At 40.6% G+C, this 15,600-nt stretch overlaps 1 protein-coding gene across 1 annotated transcript; it reads right to left on the bottom strand.

Moving 5' to 3' along the window:
- Window positions 1-973: 973 nt before the first annotated feature.
- Window positions 974-15,320, bottom strand: LOC125929236 (olfactomedin-4-like). The gene is made up of 6 exons (XM_049640244.1): window positions 15,252-15,320; window positions 14,352-14,414; window positions 13,956-14,099; window positions 4,298-4,423; window positions 3,699-3,886; window positions 974-1,905 (listed from the first exon to the last, which is right to left on the bottom strand). The coding sequence occupies exons 1-6, from the start codon at window positions 15,318-15,320 to the stop codon at window positions 1,182-1,184; spliced, it is 1,314 nt and encodes a 437-aa protein (XP_049496201.1). The 3' UTR covers window positions 974-1,181.
- Window positions 15,321-15,600: the final 280 nt, after the last annotated feature.

Below are 15,600 nucleotides of genomic sequence, written 5' to 3'. Positions count from 1 at the left end.
ATTGGATGTATATTTGCGAATGTATATACATATGGGGAAGTATAAGCATGAGACTGGGTGTATAAAGTATTCTGGTATCCTTCATGTGACTGTGAAGACTTTGGGGTCTGAAATCTTGAACATTCCATCCCATTGCATGGAAAGGAAGTGAACCATGCAGATAGATAAGTAATAGGTGGAGTGTCTGATGCTCAGCCATTAGTTGCTCACTTCCTAGAATGGAACTCAAGCCTAAACCCCTCTCCTAGTTGCACTCAGAGTGAGTTTGATTCAGGACAGTGAAACATTGATTTTCACACCAACATGCTGCACTTTTCTCCCCAGCTACCCTGCAAGAGGTTGAGTATAAGAAAGGGGGCCTCTTTTGTAGCAACATGGATGGAACTGGAGAGTGTTATTCTTAGTGGAATAAGTCATATAGAGAAAGACAGATACCATATGTTTTCACTCTTATGTGTATCCTGAGAAACTTAACAGAAGACCATGGGAGAGGGGAAGGGGGAAAAAGTTACAGAGAGGGAAAGAGGTAAACTATAAGAGATTCTTAAAAACTGAGAATAAACTGAGGGTTGATGGGGGTGGGAGGGAGGGGAAAGTGGCTGATGGGCATTGAGGAGAGCACCTGTTGGGATGAGCACTGGGTGTTGTATGGAAACCAATTTGACAACAAATTTCATATTAAAAAAATCTTAAAAAAAAAAGAAAGGGGGCGTCTACATACTATTCTAATGACAAGCTGTTTGGGGTCTTCTGCACTGGTACCAGATGCTCTCAACCTAAGACTTACCATTCTAAGCCTAATTCACAGAAGTTTATAATTGTAGCAGTTGGATTCACAGTTTTCAAAGCACAGAATAGGAGATTTGTTTTACAAATTAGAGTGCAGCTCTTAGAATTGTAGATTTCTAGTAAAGAGGTGTCTTGTTAGGGTTGGTGCTTGTTTCCCAATCAAACCCCAATCAAATCCACCTAGACCATTACTAAAAAGAACTTTAATGTGATTGAGTCATTAGTCATACAGAATTGTCAACTATAAAGAATGATCAATCATAAAAATATAATCAACACTTCTCAATCAGTAGGACTGATGGCCATTTGTGGGGGGGAGGGTGTGGGGAGTGATCCATCTGGAGGGTGAGGAGGAGGATATATGCTTCTCCCAATACTCTGCCCCAGGGGTCTCAGGGACTAGATGTTTTGTTGGGTTTGACAGGCTTTGGTGCAATAGGAAACCAAGAGAACTTTTCAGCTGGCAGTTTTGATGGCTTATGCTTCAGCATCTGGAAGCCGAGATCATAATTGATCAGATAGCCATCATTGTAGACATAGAGCTTGTGATCCAAGGGGGAGTAATTGATGCCATGCAGTGTTTCCAGCATCTTATCCAGCAGGATGCTGAGATGGCGCTCCCGCCCAGTGTTGGTATCAAAAGCATAGAAGATCTCTTCCTGGTGGGTGCTCCGTGGGCGTAGGGCATACAGCACTCCACAGGCCATGAAGGCTCCTGACATGGCTGGCTTGTACTGGTTGGTTTGCCAGGTTTTCTCTACTTCTAAGGTGCTGGTATTGAGGCGGCTTACAAGCAGGTTTCCCTTGCTCTCCTCGGTGGCATAGAGCACCCACAGTCCCTTCTCATCACCAGCAAAATCTAAATCTTTCCAGGGCACACCAACATAGGAGAAGCGGTTGTTGTAGGTGGCGCTGGGCAATGGGCGTCGTAGCACCAGGGTGTTGGAGGAAAGATTCAGCTTGGCAATGTCACGTGTGCCATAGTAGTTGAAGTACATGAAGTTTTTGTACACGGTGTTACCACTGCCATCACCATAGCCAAATGACCTCTTCTCATAGTTCTTCATCAATACCAGGTCATCATAGGACTTGTACATCTGGTAGTAGTCAAAGTACCTAGGCCAAGCCCCACACCAGAATTATCAGTGTTCACAATGCTAATAAAAATGAGCAGGCTAGTGTTCAAATTAATAGTTGGAACTTTGGAATCATACAGAACTGATTGGTAATCTCTCTTCTGCTTATAACATACTGTGACAAAAAATAACTGTAAAAAATCAGTAACAGCAATAACATTAACATCAAATGCACCAATGTCTCATGGACACTGTGCGTGCATTACCTCATTTAATTATAGTGAAAGTACCATAAAGTAGGTTTTATCCCCACAGATTTGAAGACTGGGTCTCAGAAAGACTAATTTGCTCAAAGTCCCTCAGCTCATAATTAAAATCCATTAAAAGAAAAACAAAAGATTCTATCTCATTGATTGTCGGGACTGACTGAAATAATGCAAATAAAACAATTAGTAGAATATTTATCTCAAAGTAAGCAATCAACAAGTGATGGTTATTATTCTTTTCTTCTTTATGGATGCTCTTCCTTATGGATGCCCCCTCCACCCATCCCTGAGACAATGTCCTCTGGTAGGTCGTAGTTCTGGAGCTGGATTTGGAGAGATTTATGCTCATTGAGGTCACTTTGGAAACTCCTTTAAATTATCCATGAATGAGGTGCCTGAGTGGGTCAGTCAGTTAAGTGTCTGACTCTTGATCTAAGCTCAGGTCATTTTCTCATGGTTTGTGAGTTTGAGCCCTACATCAGGCTCTGCGTTGACAGCTCAGAGCCTGCTTGGGATTCTCTGTCTCCTTCTCTCTCTGCCCCTTCCCTGCTTGCACACAGTCTCTCTCCATCTCTCAAAATAAATAAATAAACTTTTACAAATAAATAAATAAATAAATAATTCCTGAATGATGAGTGTTGTCACTGCTTGGCCTTGGTCAGTAAGTCTTCCTTTACCACAGAGATTTGGAGAAGATTTAAAAAGCAAAGACACATAAATGTGCTTCATATGCTACAAATGCCTATAGGAATTGGGAGCAATATTATCAGTAACACTAATCTTTCTGAGATGAGCTTCCACTGAGCTCTTCAATGACAGGTTTAAGCCACGTTCATCCTTCCCTCCTGTGGTGTCCCACTCAGTTGGATCTTTGTCATATTCCTATATAGACTACCTTTAAACACCCTGCCTGTGAGTTGCATCTAGCTTCCTAACCAGGCTGCCAGTTTATTTAAGGGCTCATTCATTTACTCCTTGATTCAATTATCTATCCTTTCATCTAAAACAAACAAACAAACATTTATCAACACCGACAATGCTGTCCACACTTTTTTTAATAAAATCTCATGTGATATTCTCTAATTTAACTATCCTCACTTTCCAGATGGCTAGAATGGGTCTGAGACATTCATGTACTTCTCCAAGTTCACTTATCTTATGTGGCAGTACTCAGATTCAAACTCAACCCTGTCTGAGTCCAAGTCCCAAGTAAAGTCAAGTTCATCCTCTAAATTTCTTCTGAGAAGAACCTAGGATTCTGAAGCCCAGGTAGAAAACAGTTTGTTCTTGAGATAAGATCAGACTACCAATAGAACCAGTTTGGATTACAATGGGTTTAGAAATTTCAGACAGCAGGTTCAAGAAGGAGCTCACAGCCATCTGTGGCATTCTTAATCATGAGAGGAGCTCTAGAAGGTGACCTGTCAGACCTAGGTTAAGTTTGTCCAGGGGCATACCTAAAACAGAGAGAGGAAGTTGTGCTGGGGCCATAAAGAAACCTGTTAGGGTAGGGTAGCAAACATTTTGAATGAACCTGGGTACAAAAGAGAAACCATCCTGAACTTACCTGCTGTCTGTAGTCATAGGGGCCACCCAGTAGAGGGAAGAGTCTGGACTGGGTGCTGAGTCTCGACCCCAGGTACCTGCCTTGTGTGCAAAGCCTCTCCAATTGAGTTGCACCACAAAGGGTCTGCTGACTTTCTGGAGGCCTCCATGGTCACAAGAGCCTGGAGAAGAGAGCAGGCAAGGTAGAAACTAGGAGTGAAGCACAAAACCCACAGGGAGAGGTCTATGAAAGTGTAATAGCTATGTGTGTGTTTCAGCATGTGTCCGTACATCTGAAGACATGCATAGGTGTATAAGCAGGCTTGACTTTGCACAAATAGAGGTTAGTGTATATGTCTGATTTTAGGTGTATTTATATATATCTATGTTTACTAGGATGCCTATATGTGAGACTATGCCTATCTCTGTCTGCATTGCTTAATGATGCACCAAACAAGGAAATGAAAGATTTATTCTACATCAAGACATTCACTGCCCACCCCTCAGTACGCCATAACCAACGCTGCATTCCCAAACCATCTTTGGGGAGAAGAAATTTTCAGAAATTCAGTCTGAGGCCTCACCGGGGGGCAGGGGTGGACCAGAGTGTCCAGAAGCCACTTCTTGCTTCTCCCTCTCACACTCTCTTAGCTGGTCCTTGAGACTATCCACCTCCTGACGAAGAGCACAGAGATCGTGCTGGTCTGAGTCAGCCAGAAGCTTGAGTATGAGGCTGGCATTAGCCACCTGTGGAAATGGGATGCCAAGAATATGGGTCACAGACTGTTCTTAAGAACTGATGTCAGCCTTCCATATTGCTCAGCTCTGTGTCTTTTTTCCCCCCAGAAATAAGTGATTTGGGAAATCATCAAATTTATGAAATTAAGACAAGAGACTATGTAGGCAGAGGTATTCTCTAATCTATCCATGTACATGGCTCTGGAATTAAGAGAGGAGGCTCTCAGCCTAAGTCCTCCCTCGGCCATAAGCCAGGTCACCAACTCCTGTGGTCTCTCCAGCTGCAGGCACAGCAGGTTGTAGATTGGGGCCTCCTAGGAGGAAGCAAGGGTAGTGGGAATCCTGGACTTCAGGGCACTGTTCATTTCCAAGACCTGGTTATCCTGACTTTCAGTGGTGCATGTGTACTCACTGACCTGGGTCTGGAGGCATGGACAGGCAGTTCCCCCAAACCTCAACATCCATGACTCTTTTCTTTTATTTGCATGCCCTCAGTGCCACATAGCCTAAAAAATACTGTCTTGGATCTGTCATTTTATTTCGTTCCATTAATAGCCCTTGAGAGAAGTTAAAATGGTAGAGCAGCATGAAGACCCTGAGCTTATATCATCCCTGAAACGCAGCTAGATCAGCACCAAACCATTTTGAACACCTAGGAAGTTGATCTGAGGATTAATGCAACCACCTGCATAACTTAAGTCACAGAACTTGCCAGGTACACGGTGTGGAGAGGTGAACTTGGGGGAGAAAAGCCTTGGGGGGTAGGGAGCCATTTTTGCAGAGAGAAGACAGAGAGAGAAAGAGAAAGGGAGAGAGTGCAAAACATTGGCATGGTGCAAGAAAGCATTCCCTGCAAAAGTAGGTGGAGAGAAAGAGAAAGAAAGAGTGAAAACACTCGCAGGGGACTGAACAAGAAACCTGTTCCCCAAAACCATTGATGGGGAGAAAAGAGAGGGTTTCAATACCACCAGGATTCTACAAACAGTGGATTGCTGAGTCTGAAGTTCTGGAGCTCAGTACCTGGTGGCACTCTGATGAGGAAGCTGGGCAAATTCCCAGGAGCAAGCAGTGGGGTCTGAGGGGTCCGTGTGCCACAGGGGGAGAAGCAGTTCCCCTGCTTGGAGAGCATTTGGTAGAGGCCAAATGGCCTCCCCACAGCAAAGGTCCCAGGGGACCCTGGAGAGGAGCCACATTTGAGGGTATTGGGACAAAGATGCCAGAGTATGGTGAAACCTGGAGCCGGCTGTGTGCTGTGATTTGTCACCATCTCTGAACCTCTGCTGCTGCAGGATCACACAAACATTTTCTGGGGCTAGCTGGCACCCAGCCATTGCTCAGCAAGACCCTCCTACAGAGAATCAGTGGGACCAAGTGAAGGGGTCTCTGAAGTGTTGTATTTTGAAACAACCCCATCTGAGATAAAACTCTGGAGGAAGGTGCCATCTGGCAGGCAGATGGCTTGGACACAGACAGGGTAGAGACAGGAGTGAATGAAGTCCTGAGACAAAGGAGGGATGCTTTATCATGGGTCAGTGAGAGAGGGAATTTCCTGTGCCACAGACTAGGGAGTTGGGTGAAGCCATTTCCACCTATCCTACACATGCACAGTGATCCACCCCAGTAAGATAAGCAGCGTCACCTAGTGGATAATGGAGCCATTACACCATGGAGCCACTAGAGTGCTTAGTTTAAGTTCTAGGGGAAACTGGATGTAACTTCATTCGGGTTTTATTGTGTTTGCTGGTTCATTTATTTGTTCACTTTCTTTGCTTCTGTTTTTGTTTAAGTTGTTTTCTTTTTTCTTTCTTTTCTTTGTTGGATACAGAAAGTGAAAATTTTATTTATAGTTTTTTAGTTTATTTTATTTTTATTTAAATTTTTTATTGTATTTCATTTTCTTTATTTTATTTTATTCTATAAATATTTTTTAATTTTTAAATTTTTTTCTTACACTTTTCTTCTCTCCTTTTCCTTTTTTCTCTATTCTTTTCAACAATCAGACTGAAACACACCTAGGATCTAGTTCTTTTATTTGATTTTTTATTGTGTATTTAATTTTTCACTTTTTATTTTATTAATTTTTTCTTCCTCCAAAATGACAAAAATGAAGGAATTCATGCCAAAAGAAAGAACACGAAAAATAACACCCAGGGTTAATCAACACAAATATAAGTAAGATGTCTGAACTAGAATTTAGAACCATGATAATAAAAATACCATCTGGGGTTGAAAGAGCATAGAAGACACCAGAGAATCCCTTTCTGCAGAGATAAAAGAAGTAAAATCTACTCAGGCTGAAATTAAACATGCTATAACTGAGATGCAATCTTGAATAGATGTCACAATGGCAAGGATGGATAGAACAAAGCAATGAATCAGCGATATAGAAGATAAAATTATGGAGAATAATGAAGCAGAAAAGAAGAGAAACAAAGGCAAAAGAGCATGACACAAGACTTAGAGAACTCAGTCACCTGTTAAGAAGGAATAAAATCTGAATCACAGGAGTCCCAGAAGATGAATAGAGAGAAAAGGGGGAAGAAGGTTAATGTGAACAAATTATACTGGAAAACTTTCCTAATCTGTGAAAGGACACAGACATCAAAATCCAAGAAACCTAGAGAACTCCCATCAGATTAAATAAAAACTGACCATCAACAAGGCATATCATAGTGAAATTCACAAAACACAGACAAGGAAAGAATTATAAAAGCAGCAAAGGAAAAAAATCCTTAAACTACAAGGAAAGACAGATAAGTTTCACAGTAGACCTATCCACAGAAACTTGTTAGGCCAGAAAGGAGTGGCAGGATATATTCTACATGCTGAATCAAAAAAATATGCAGCCAAGAATTCTTTATTCTGCAAGGCTGTCATTCAAAATAGAAGGAAATATAGTTTCTGAGACAAACACTAAAGAAAGTCATGACCACTAAACAACCCTGCAAGAAATTTTAAGAGGGACTCTCTGAGTGGAGAAAAGACAAAACAAAACAAAACAAAACAAAAAAGACCCAAAGCAACAAAGACTAGAAAGGACCATTGAACATCACCAACTCTACACATAACACTAAATTCATATCTTTCAGTGCTCACTCTAAATGTCACTGGACTAAGTGCTCCAATCAAAAGACATAGGCTATCGGAGCCAAAGCAATCTTGAAAAAGAAAACCAAAGCAGGAGGCATCACAATCCCAGACTTCAAGCCATACTACAAAGCTGTAATCATCAAGACAGTATGGTACTGGCACAAGAAAAGATACTCAGATCAATGGAACAAAATAGGGAACCCAGAAATGGACCCACAAACATATGGCCACCTAATCTTTGACAAAACAGGAAAGAATATCCAATGGAATAAAGACAGTCTCTTCAGCAAGTGGTACTGGAAGAATGAACCTGGACCACTTTCTTACACCATACACAAAAATAAACTCAAAATGGATGAAAGACCTCAATGTAAGACAGGAAGCCATCCAAATCCTCGAGAAGAAAGCAGGCAAAAACCTCTTTGATCTTGGCCACAGCAACTTCTTACTCAACACATCTCCAGAGGCAAGGGAAACAAAAGCAAAAATGAACTACTGGGCCCTCATCAAAACAAAAACCTTCTGCACATTGAAGGAAACAATCAGAAAAACTAAAAGGCAACCGACAGAATCAGAGAAGATGTTTGCAAATGACATTATCAGGTAAAGGATTAGTATCCAAAATCTATAAAGAACTTATCAAACTCAACACCCAAAAAACAAATAATCCAGTGAAGAAATGGGCAAAAGACATGAATAGACACTTCTCCAAAGAAGACATCCAGATGGCCAACCAACACATGAAAAAATGCTCAACATCACTCATCATCAGGGAAATACAAATCAAAACCACAATGAGATACCACCTTATGCGGGTCAGAATGGCTAACATTAACAACTCAGGCAACAACAGACATTGGCAAGGATGCAGAGAAAGAGGATCTCTTTTACATTGTTGTGGGAATGCAAGCTGGTGCTGACACTCTGGAAAATAGTATGGAAGTTCCTCAGAAAACTAAAAATAGAACTACCCTACGACCCAGCAATTGCACTACTAGGTATTTATTTACAGGACACAGGTGTGCTGTTTCGAAGGGACAATGCATCCCCATGTTTATGGCAGCACTATCAACAATAGCCAAAGTATGGAAAGAGCCCAAATGTCCATCGATGGATGAATGGATTAAAAATTGTGGTATATATATATATATATATATATATGCACACACACACACACACACACACACACACAATGGGGTATTCCTCGGCAATCAAAAAGAATGAAATCTTGCCATTTGCAACTACATGGATGGAACTGGAGGGTATTATGCTAAGTGAAATTAGTCAGTCAGAGAAAGACAAAAATCATATGACTTCAGTCAAATGAGGACTTTAAGAGACAAAACAGATGAACACAAGGGAAGGGAAACAAAAATAATATAAAAACAAGGAGGGGGACAAAACAGAAGAGACTCATAAATATGGAGAACAAACTGAGGGTTACTGGAGGGGCTGTGGGAGGGGGGATGGGCTGAATGGGTAAGAGGCACTAAGGAATATACTCCTGAAATCATTATTGCACTGTATGCTAACTAATTTGGATGTAAATTTTAAAAAATTAAAAATAAAATGTAAAAAAAGACATAGGCTATCAGAATGGATAAGAAAACTAGACCCATCTATATGCTGCTTATGAGAGACTCAATTTAGACCTAAAGACACCTGCAGATTGAAAGTGAGGGGGTGGAGAACCATCTATCATGCTAATGGTCATCAGAAGAAAGCTGGAGTAGCCATACTTATATCCAACAAACTAGATTTTAAAATAAAGACTGTAACAAGAAATGAAGAAGGGCATTATATCATAATTAAGGGGTCTAACCACCAAGAATATCTAACAATTGTAAATATTTATGGCCCCAATGTAGAACACCCAAATATATAAATCAATTAATTACAAACATAAAGAAACTCATTACAAACATAAAGAAACCACCAAGAATATCTAACAATTGTAAATATTTATGGCCCCAATGTAGAACACCCAAATATATAAATCAATTAATTACAAACATAATACTATAATTGTAGGGGACCTCAACACCTCACTTACAACAATGGACAGATCACAGAAGCAGAAAATCAACAAGGAAACAATGGCTTTGAATGACATACTGGACTAAATGGACTTAATAGATATATTCAGAACATTTCATCCTAAAGCAGCAGAATACACATTCTTCTCAAGTGCCCATGGAACATTCTCCAGAATAGATCACATACTGGGTCACAAATCAGCCCTCAAGAAGTAAAAAAGATCAAGATCATACCTTGCATATTTTCAGGCCACAATGATATGAAACTCAAAATGAACCACAAGAAAAACTTGGAAAGACCATGAATATTTGGAGATTAAAGAACATCCTACTAAAGAATGAATGGGTCAAGCAGGAATTTAAAGAGGAAATTAAAAAGTTCATGGAAGCCGATGGAAATGTAAACACAACAGTCCATAATCTCTAAGATGCAGCAAAGCTGGTCTTCCTAAAGGAAGAATGGTCTCAAATACATAACCTAACCTTACACCTAAAAAAGCTAGAAAAAGAACAGCAAATAAAGCCAAAACAGCAGAAAAAAGGAAATACTAAAGATTAGAGCAGAAATCAATGATACTAAAATTAAAAAAAAAAGTAGAACAGATCAATGAAACCAGGAGCTGAAAGAATTAACAAAAGAATTAAAAAAATTAATAACCTCTTACTCAGATTGATCAAAAAGAAAAAGCACAGGACCCATATAAATAAAATAACAAATGAGAGATGAGAGATCACAACCAACACCACAGAAATACAAACTATAATAAGACAATATTATGAGCAATTATATGCCAATGAATTGGGCAATCTGGAAGCAATGGACAAATTTCTAGAAACATATACACTACCAAAACTGAAACAGGAAGAAATAGAAAATTTGAACAGACCCATAACCAGTAAAAAAATTAAATCAGTAATCAAAAATCTCCCAACAAACAAGAGTCCAAGGCCAGATAGTTTTCCAGGGGAATTCTACCAAACATTGAAGCAAGAGTTAATATCTATTCTTGTGAAGCTGTTCCAAAAAATAGAATGGAAGAAAAACTTCCAAATTCATTCTATGAGGCTAACATTACCTTGATTCCAAAACCAGACAAAGACCCACTAAAAAGGAGAACTATAGACCAATTTCCCTGATGAACATGGATGCATAAATTCTCAACAAGATAGTAGCAAACCGAATCCAACAATATGTTAAAAGAACTATTCACCACGATCAAGTGAGATTTATTCCTTGATGTAGGGCTGGCTCAATATCCACAAATCAATCAATATTATACATCACATTATACTTTCACATAGAAGAAAGGATAAGAGCCACATTATCCTTTCAATAGATGCAGAGAAAGCATTTGATAAAATACAACACCCTTTCTTTATAAAAACCCTGAAGAAAGTTGGGGTAAAAAGATCATATCTCAAGATCATAAAGGCCATATATGAAAAACCCACAGCTAATATCATCCTCAATGGGGAAAAACATAGTTTTCCCACTAATGTCAGGAGCACAATAAGGATGTCCACTCTCACCACTGTTATTCAACATAGTGTTAGAAGTCCTAGCCTCAGTAATCAGAAAACACAAAGAAATAAAAGGCATACAAATCAGCAAGGAGAAAGTCAAACTTACACTGTTCACAAATGACATAATACTCCATATGAAAAACCCAAAAGACTCCACCAAAAAACTACTAGAACTGATCCATTAATTCTGCAAAGTCGCAGGATATAAAATCAATGCACGGAAATCAGTTGCATTTCTATTCACCAATAATGAAGCAGCAGAAAGAGAAATAAATGTATCAATCCCATTTATAATTGCACCAAAAATTATAAAATACCTAGGAATAAACTTAACCAAGGAAGTGAAAATCTACACTGAAAACTATAGAAAGCTTATGAAAGAAATTGAAGAAGACACAAAAAACTGGAAAAACACTCCATGCTCATGGATTGAAAAAACAAATATTGTTAAAATATCGATACTACTCAGAGGAATCTACATATTCAATGCAATCCTTTTCAAAATAACACCAGCATTCTTCACAGAGCTATAACAAACAATCCTAAAATTTGTATGGAACCAGAAAAGACCCCAAATAGCCCAAGCAATCCTGAAGAAGAACACTAAAGCTGGAGACATTACAATTCTGGACTTCAAGCGGTATTATGAAAGCTATAATCATCAAGACGCTATGGTACTGGCACAAAAACAGACACATAGATCAATGGAACAGAATAGAGAACCCAGAAATGGACCCACAAACATATGGCCAACTAATCTTTGACAAAGCAGGAAAGAATATCCAATGGAGAAAACACAGTCTCTTCAGCAAATGGTTGGGAAAACTGGACAGCAACATGCAGAAGAATGAACCTGGACCACTTTCTTACACCATACACAAAAACAAACTCAAAATGGATGAAAGACCTAAACTTAAGACAAGGGGCCATCAAAATCCTAGAGAAGAAATCAGGCAACAACGTCTTTGACCTCAGCCACAGCAACTTCTTACTCAGCATGTCTCCAGAGGCCAGGGAAACAAAAGCAAAAATGAACTATTGAGTCCTCATCAAGATAAAAAGCTTTTGCATGGTGAAGGAAACAATCAACAAAACTAGAAGTAACTGACAGAATGGGAGAAGATATTTACAAATGACATATCAGATAAAGGGTTAGCACCCAACATCTACAAAGAACTTACTAAATTCAACACCCCAGAAATAAATAATCCAGTGAAGAAATGGGCAAAAGACATGAAAAGACACTTTTCCAAAGAAGACAACCAGATGGCTAACAGACACGTGAAAAGATGCTCAACATCACTCATCAACAGGGAAATATAAATCAAAACCACAATGAGATATTACCTCACACCCGTCAGAATGGCTAAAATTAATAGCTCAGCCAACAATGGATGTTGGCGAGGATGCAGAAAAAGAGGAACCCTTTTGCACTGCTGGTGGGCATGAAAACTGGTACAGCCACTCTAGAGAACAGTGTGGAGGTTCCTCAAAAAATTAAAAATAGAACTCCCTTATAACCCAGCAATTGCGCTACTAGGTATCTATCCAAAGGATACAGGAGTGCTAATTTGAAGGAGTATATGCACCCCAATGTTTATAGCAGCGCTATCGACAATAGCCAAAGTATGGAAAGAGCCCAAATGTCCATCAACTGATGAATGGATGAAGAAGATCAGCAGAGAAAGACAAATATATTATTTCACTCATATGTGAAATTTAAAAAGCAAGAGATGAACAAAGAGAAGGGAAGAAAAAAGATAAAAACAGAGAGGGAGACAAACCAAAAAGACTCTTAAATACAGAAAACAAACTGAGGGTTGCTGGAGGGGTTTTGGGTGGGGGGAAAGGCTAAATGGGTGACAGGAATTAGGAGGGCACTTGTTGGGATGAACACTGGGTGTTATATGTAAGTGATAAATCACTAAATTCTATTCCTGAAATCATCATTATTATACTATATGTTAACTAATTTGGATGTAAGTAACTGAGAACAAACTGAGGGTTGATGGGGAGTGGGAGGGAGGGGAGGGTGGGTGATGGGTATTGAGGAGGGCACCTTTTGGGATGAGCACTGGGTGTTGTATGGAAACCAATTTGACAATAAATTTCATATATTGAAAAAATAAATAAATAAATAAATAAATAATTTGGATGTAAGTAAAAAACAAACAAACAAACAAACAAAAACAACAACAAAAACAAAAACAGCTCTTGAGGTGAGCATTAGTGTTATTTCCATTTCATAGCTGAGGACATTGTGTCCCTCTTTGCTACAGAAAAAAAATGACTCTCTCCTCTGTATACCCAGGTTCTCTCTCCCCTTTCCTGATTACAGCCACATTCTCAGGAGTGTCTTGGTGAGTGAATGAATGGACACAGACAGCTAGCTTTCAGGCCCTCTCTCATCAACCTTCCCCAAGTGCCCATTACAAAAAGCAACTGCCCACATCACATGCTGGATGCCACATTTCCATTCACTCCTCACTCTACTGACAGCATCAATTCCAAGCTCACTAGCCTGGTCCACAAGTCTCTCCAGATATTGCCCCTATTTTAGCTCAATTCAAACTCTTTTCTGTCTCCTTTCTACTGGCCATTCCACTTCCTTCTTCTTCTCTAACCTCTTCCCATCTCCCACTGCACTTATACCCACAAATTGGCCTGTTAATGTAGGAAAGCACATCCTCCACAAACCTTTCTGTATGGTGATGGCCTCTGATCCCAAGGACAATACCTAATTTTTTCCTTCACACTCAGGATTCATCTCAAAGATGAGGGCTATGCTTTCTCCAGGAATTTCTCTACTGGCCCAGCTCATCCTCATGCTGGATGCAGGAGAGAATGTGCTCATGTAACTCCCAGCCTCAACCCGTAGCTCCAGCACTCACCCTCAAGAGCTCCTGATCATACTTGTCCATGAGCTCCTGGGCTGTACTCTGTAGCTGCTCCAGCTTCTTCAGGGGAATGAGGTCATTGGCCAGGTGAACCACACAATGGCACAGGCCATCCTTGCCCATAGAGCCTGGCACCAGCTGCAAAAGCAAGATCACAGGCACGTTAAGCATAATGAAATACATTGGATCACAGTGCACGGTTTGGGAACATGAAGCAGAAGAGCTGACCCTACTCTGGAGAGTCTGAGAAGAGCTCTCTTTGCACAGGAGGGTGTTCATGACTGTCTAAGTCTCCTTCTGCCGTGAGTTTGACTGACCCTTCCCTTGATTTCCCAGAGCTGAAATATAGTCTCCTTCCAGCTCCTACTGGTGGAACCATCCTCACCCTACCTCATGCACTGACTGGGTCTGGCTGCAGTTCACAGAACTGGGAGTAGACTCTTCTCTGAGGCTCTGTGGAAAAGAGGAAAGATGATCTGAAAAGAAATGTTCAGGGACTAGCTTGGTGGCCGCAGTACCTCTACTCTGGACATAAGTAGATTCCCACAAGTTCACTTTGTCTTGAAGACAGCAGGAACAGAGAGTTCCAAATTGTCAAAGAAGGGAATGAATATTAACAGCACCATGAGGCACCAAAGTCTGGACTGATATTTAGCATTCCCAAGAACACAGGAGGGTATGACTTGAATTCTTTATTTTGTAGTTGAAAAACCAGAGGTTCTCAGAATGTAAAAAAAAAAAAAAAAAAAAAAAAAAAAAAAAAAAAAAAAAAGAACCATCTAGGGTTTCCTTATAGATTTTTCAAGAATCAAGATGTGTGGCCACTGTCCTTCTCTGAATAGTCCCACACATATCTTCTGTGGCTCTGGGAGTTAATTTGGCTGTGTCTTCAGTCTGCAACTCCAGCCCAGTGGTTTAGCTTTTGGGGATCATGACACAAAGGGTGCATGCTTACAATAGCCCAGGTTGTCCTTCCTTAGTTCCAGCGTCCTTCATACAAGAAAAGGGTGGCATATTTCTGCAGGAAATGATGCCTCATAAAAGAGCAGGATGTACAGCCCAGAGTTCATCCTTGTTTTCCCTCTGTCACCCTATGCCTACCCAAGCCCAGCAACAATCAGAGCATATTGGGCATCCCATCCTCCTTTCAGACATCCCTGTGTCACTCCACCTTCACTCTCTCTCAGAACCTGGGGCCTCTTGAAATAGATCAGAGCGGTGAGGGAAGCCAGTCCAAAACCCAGAACCATCTCTTCACCCACTTGAGATCCCTCCATCCTCTGCCTGTACCTGAGCCCGTCCTGGGAGTGCCAGAGGCAGCAGTAGGATGGTTATCAGGAGAGCCAAGGAAGACTGCATGTTGCATCTGCTGCAGGAGGGGAGCAAGACCTATGAGTTCCCCTAGGCTTTTATCTCTTGTCCATGTGAATGGTCTCAGTAGGAGAGATAAGGATTTCATCATCTGAAAGGTCTGAGGGTGTGAGGGGGGTTGGAAAGGGACAGAGCGGGGCATGGGAGGAGAGGGCTGTTCTTCCAGAGAAGGGCTGAAAGTGTGTTTGTGCTTCCAGAGAAGGGCTGGAAGTGACTTTTTTACACAAACAAGATCTTTATCGTCGTGTTCTCAAGCTGAGATCTGTCC

The sequence above is a fragment of the Panthera uncia genome, chromosome D1 (assembly GCF_023721935.1).
Source record: "Panthera uncia isolate 11264 chromosome D1, Puncia_PCG_1.0, whole genome shotgun sequence".
In the NCBI taxonomy this organism is placed as follows: Eukaryota; Metazoa; Chordata; class Mammalia; order Carnivora; family Felidae; genus Panthera; species Panthera uncia.
This window is presented reverse-complemented; position numbering and strand designations above follow the sequence as displayed.

Coding starts and splice junctions, on each gene's coding strand:
- LOC125929236 (XM_049640244.1), bottom strand. CDS start 15,320: ATGCAGTCTTCCTTGGCTCTCCTGATAACCATCCTACTGCTGCCTCTG. Junction 14,100..14,351: donor AGACCCAGTCAGTGCATGAG/GTAGGGTGAGGA, acceptor TTGCTTTTGCAG/CTGGTGCCAGGCTCTATGGG. Junction 4,424..13,955: donor ATGATCAGGAGCTCTTGAGG/GTGAGTGCTGGA, acceptor CCATTTCCACAG/GTGGCTAATGCCAGCCTCAT.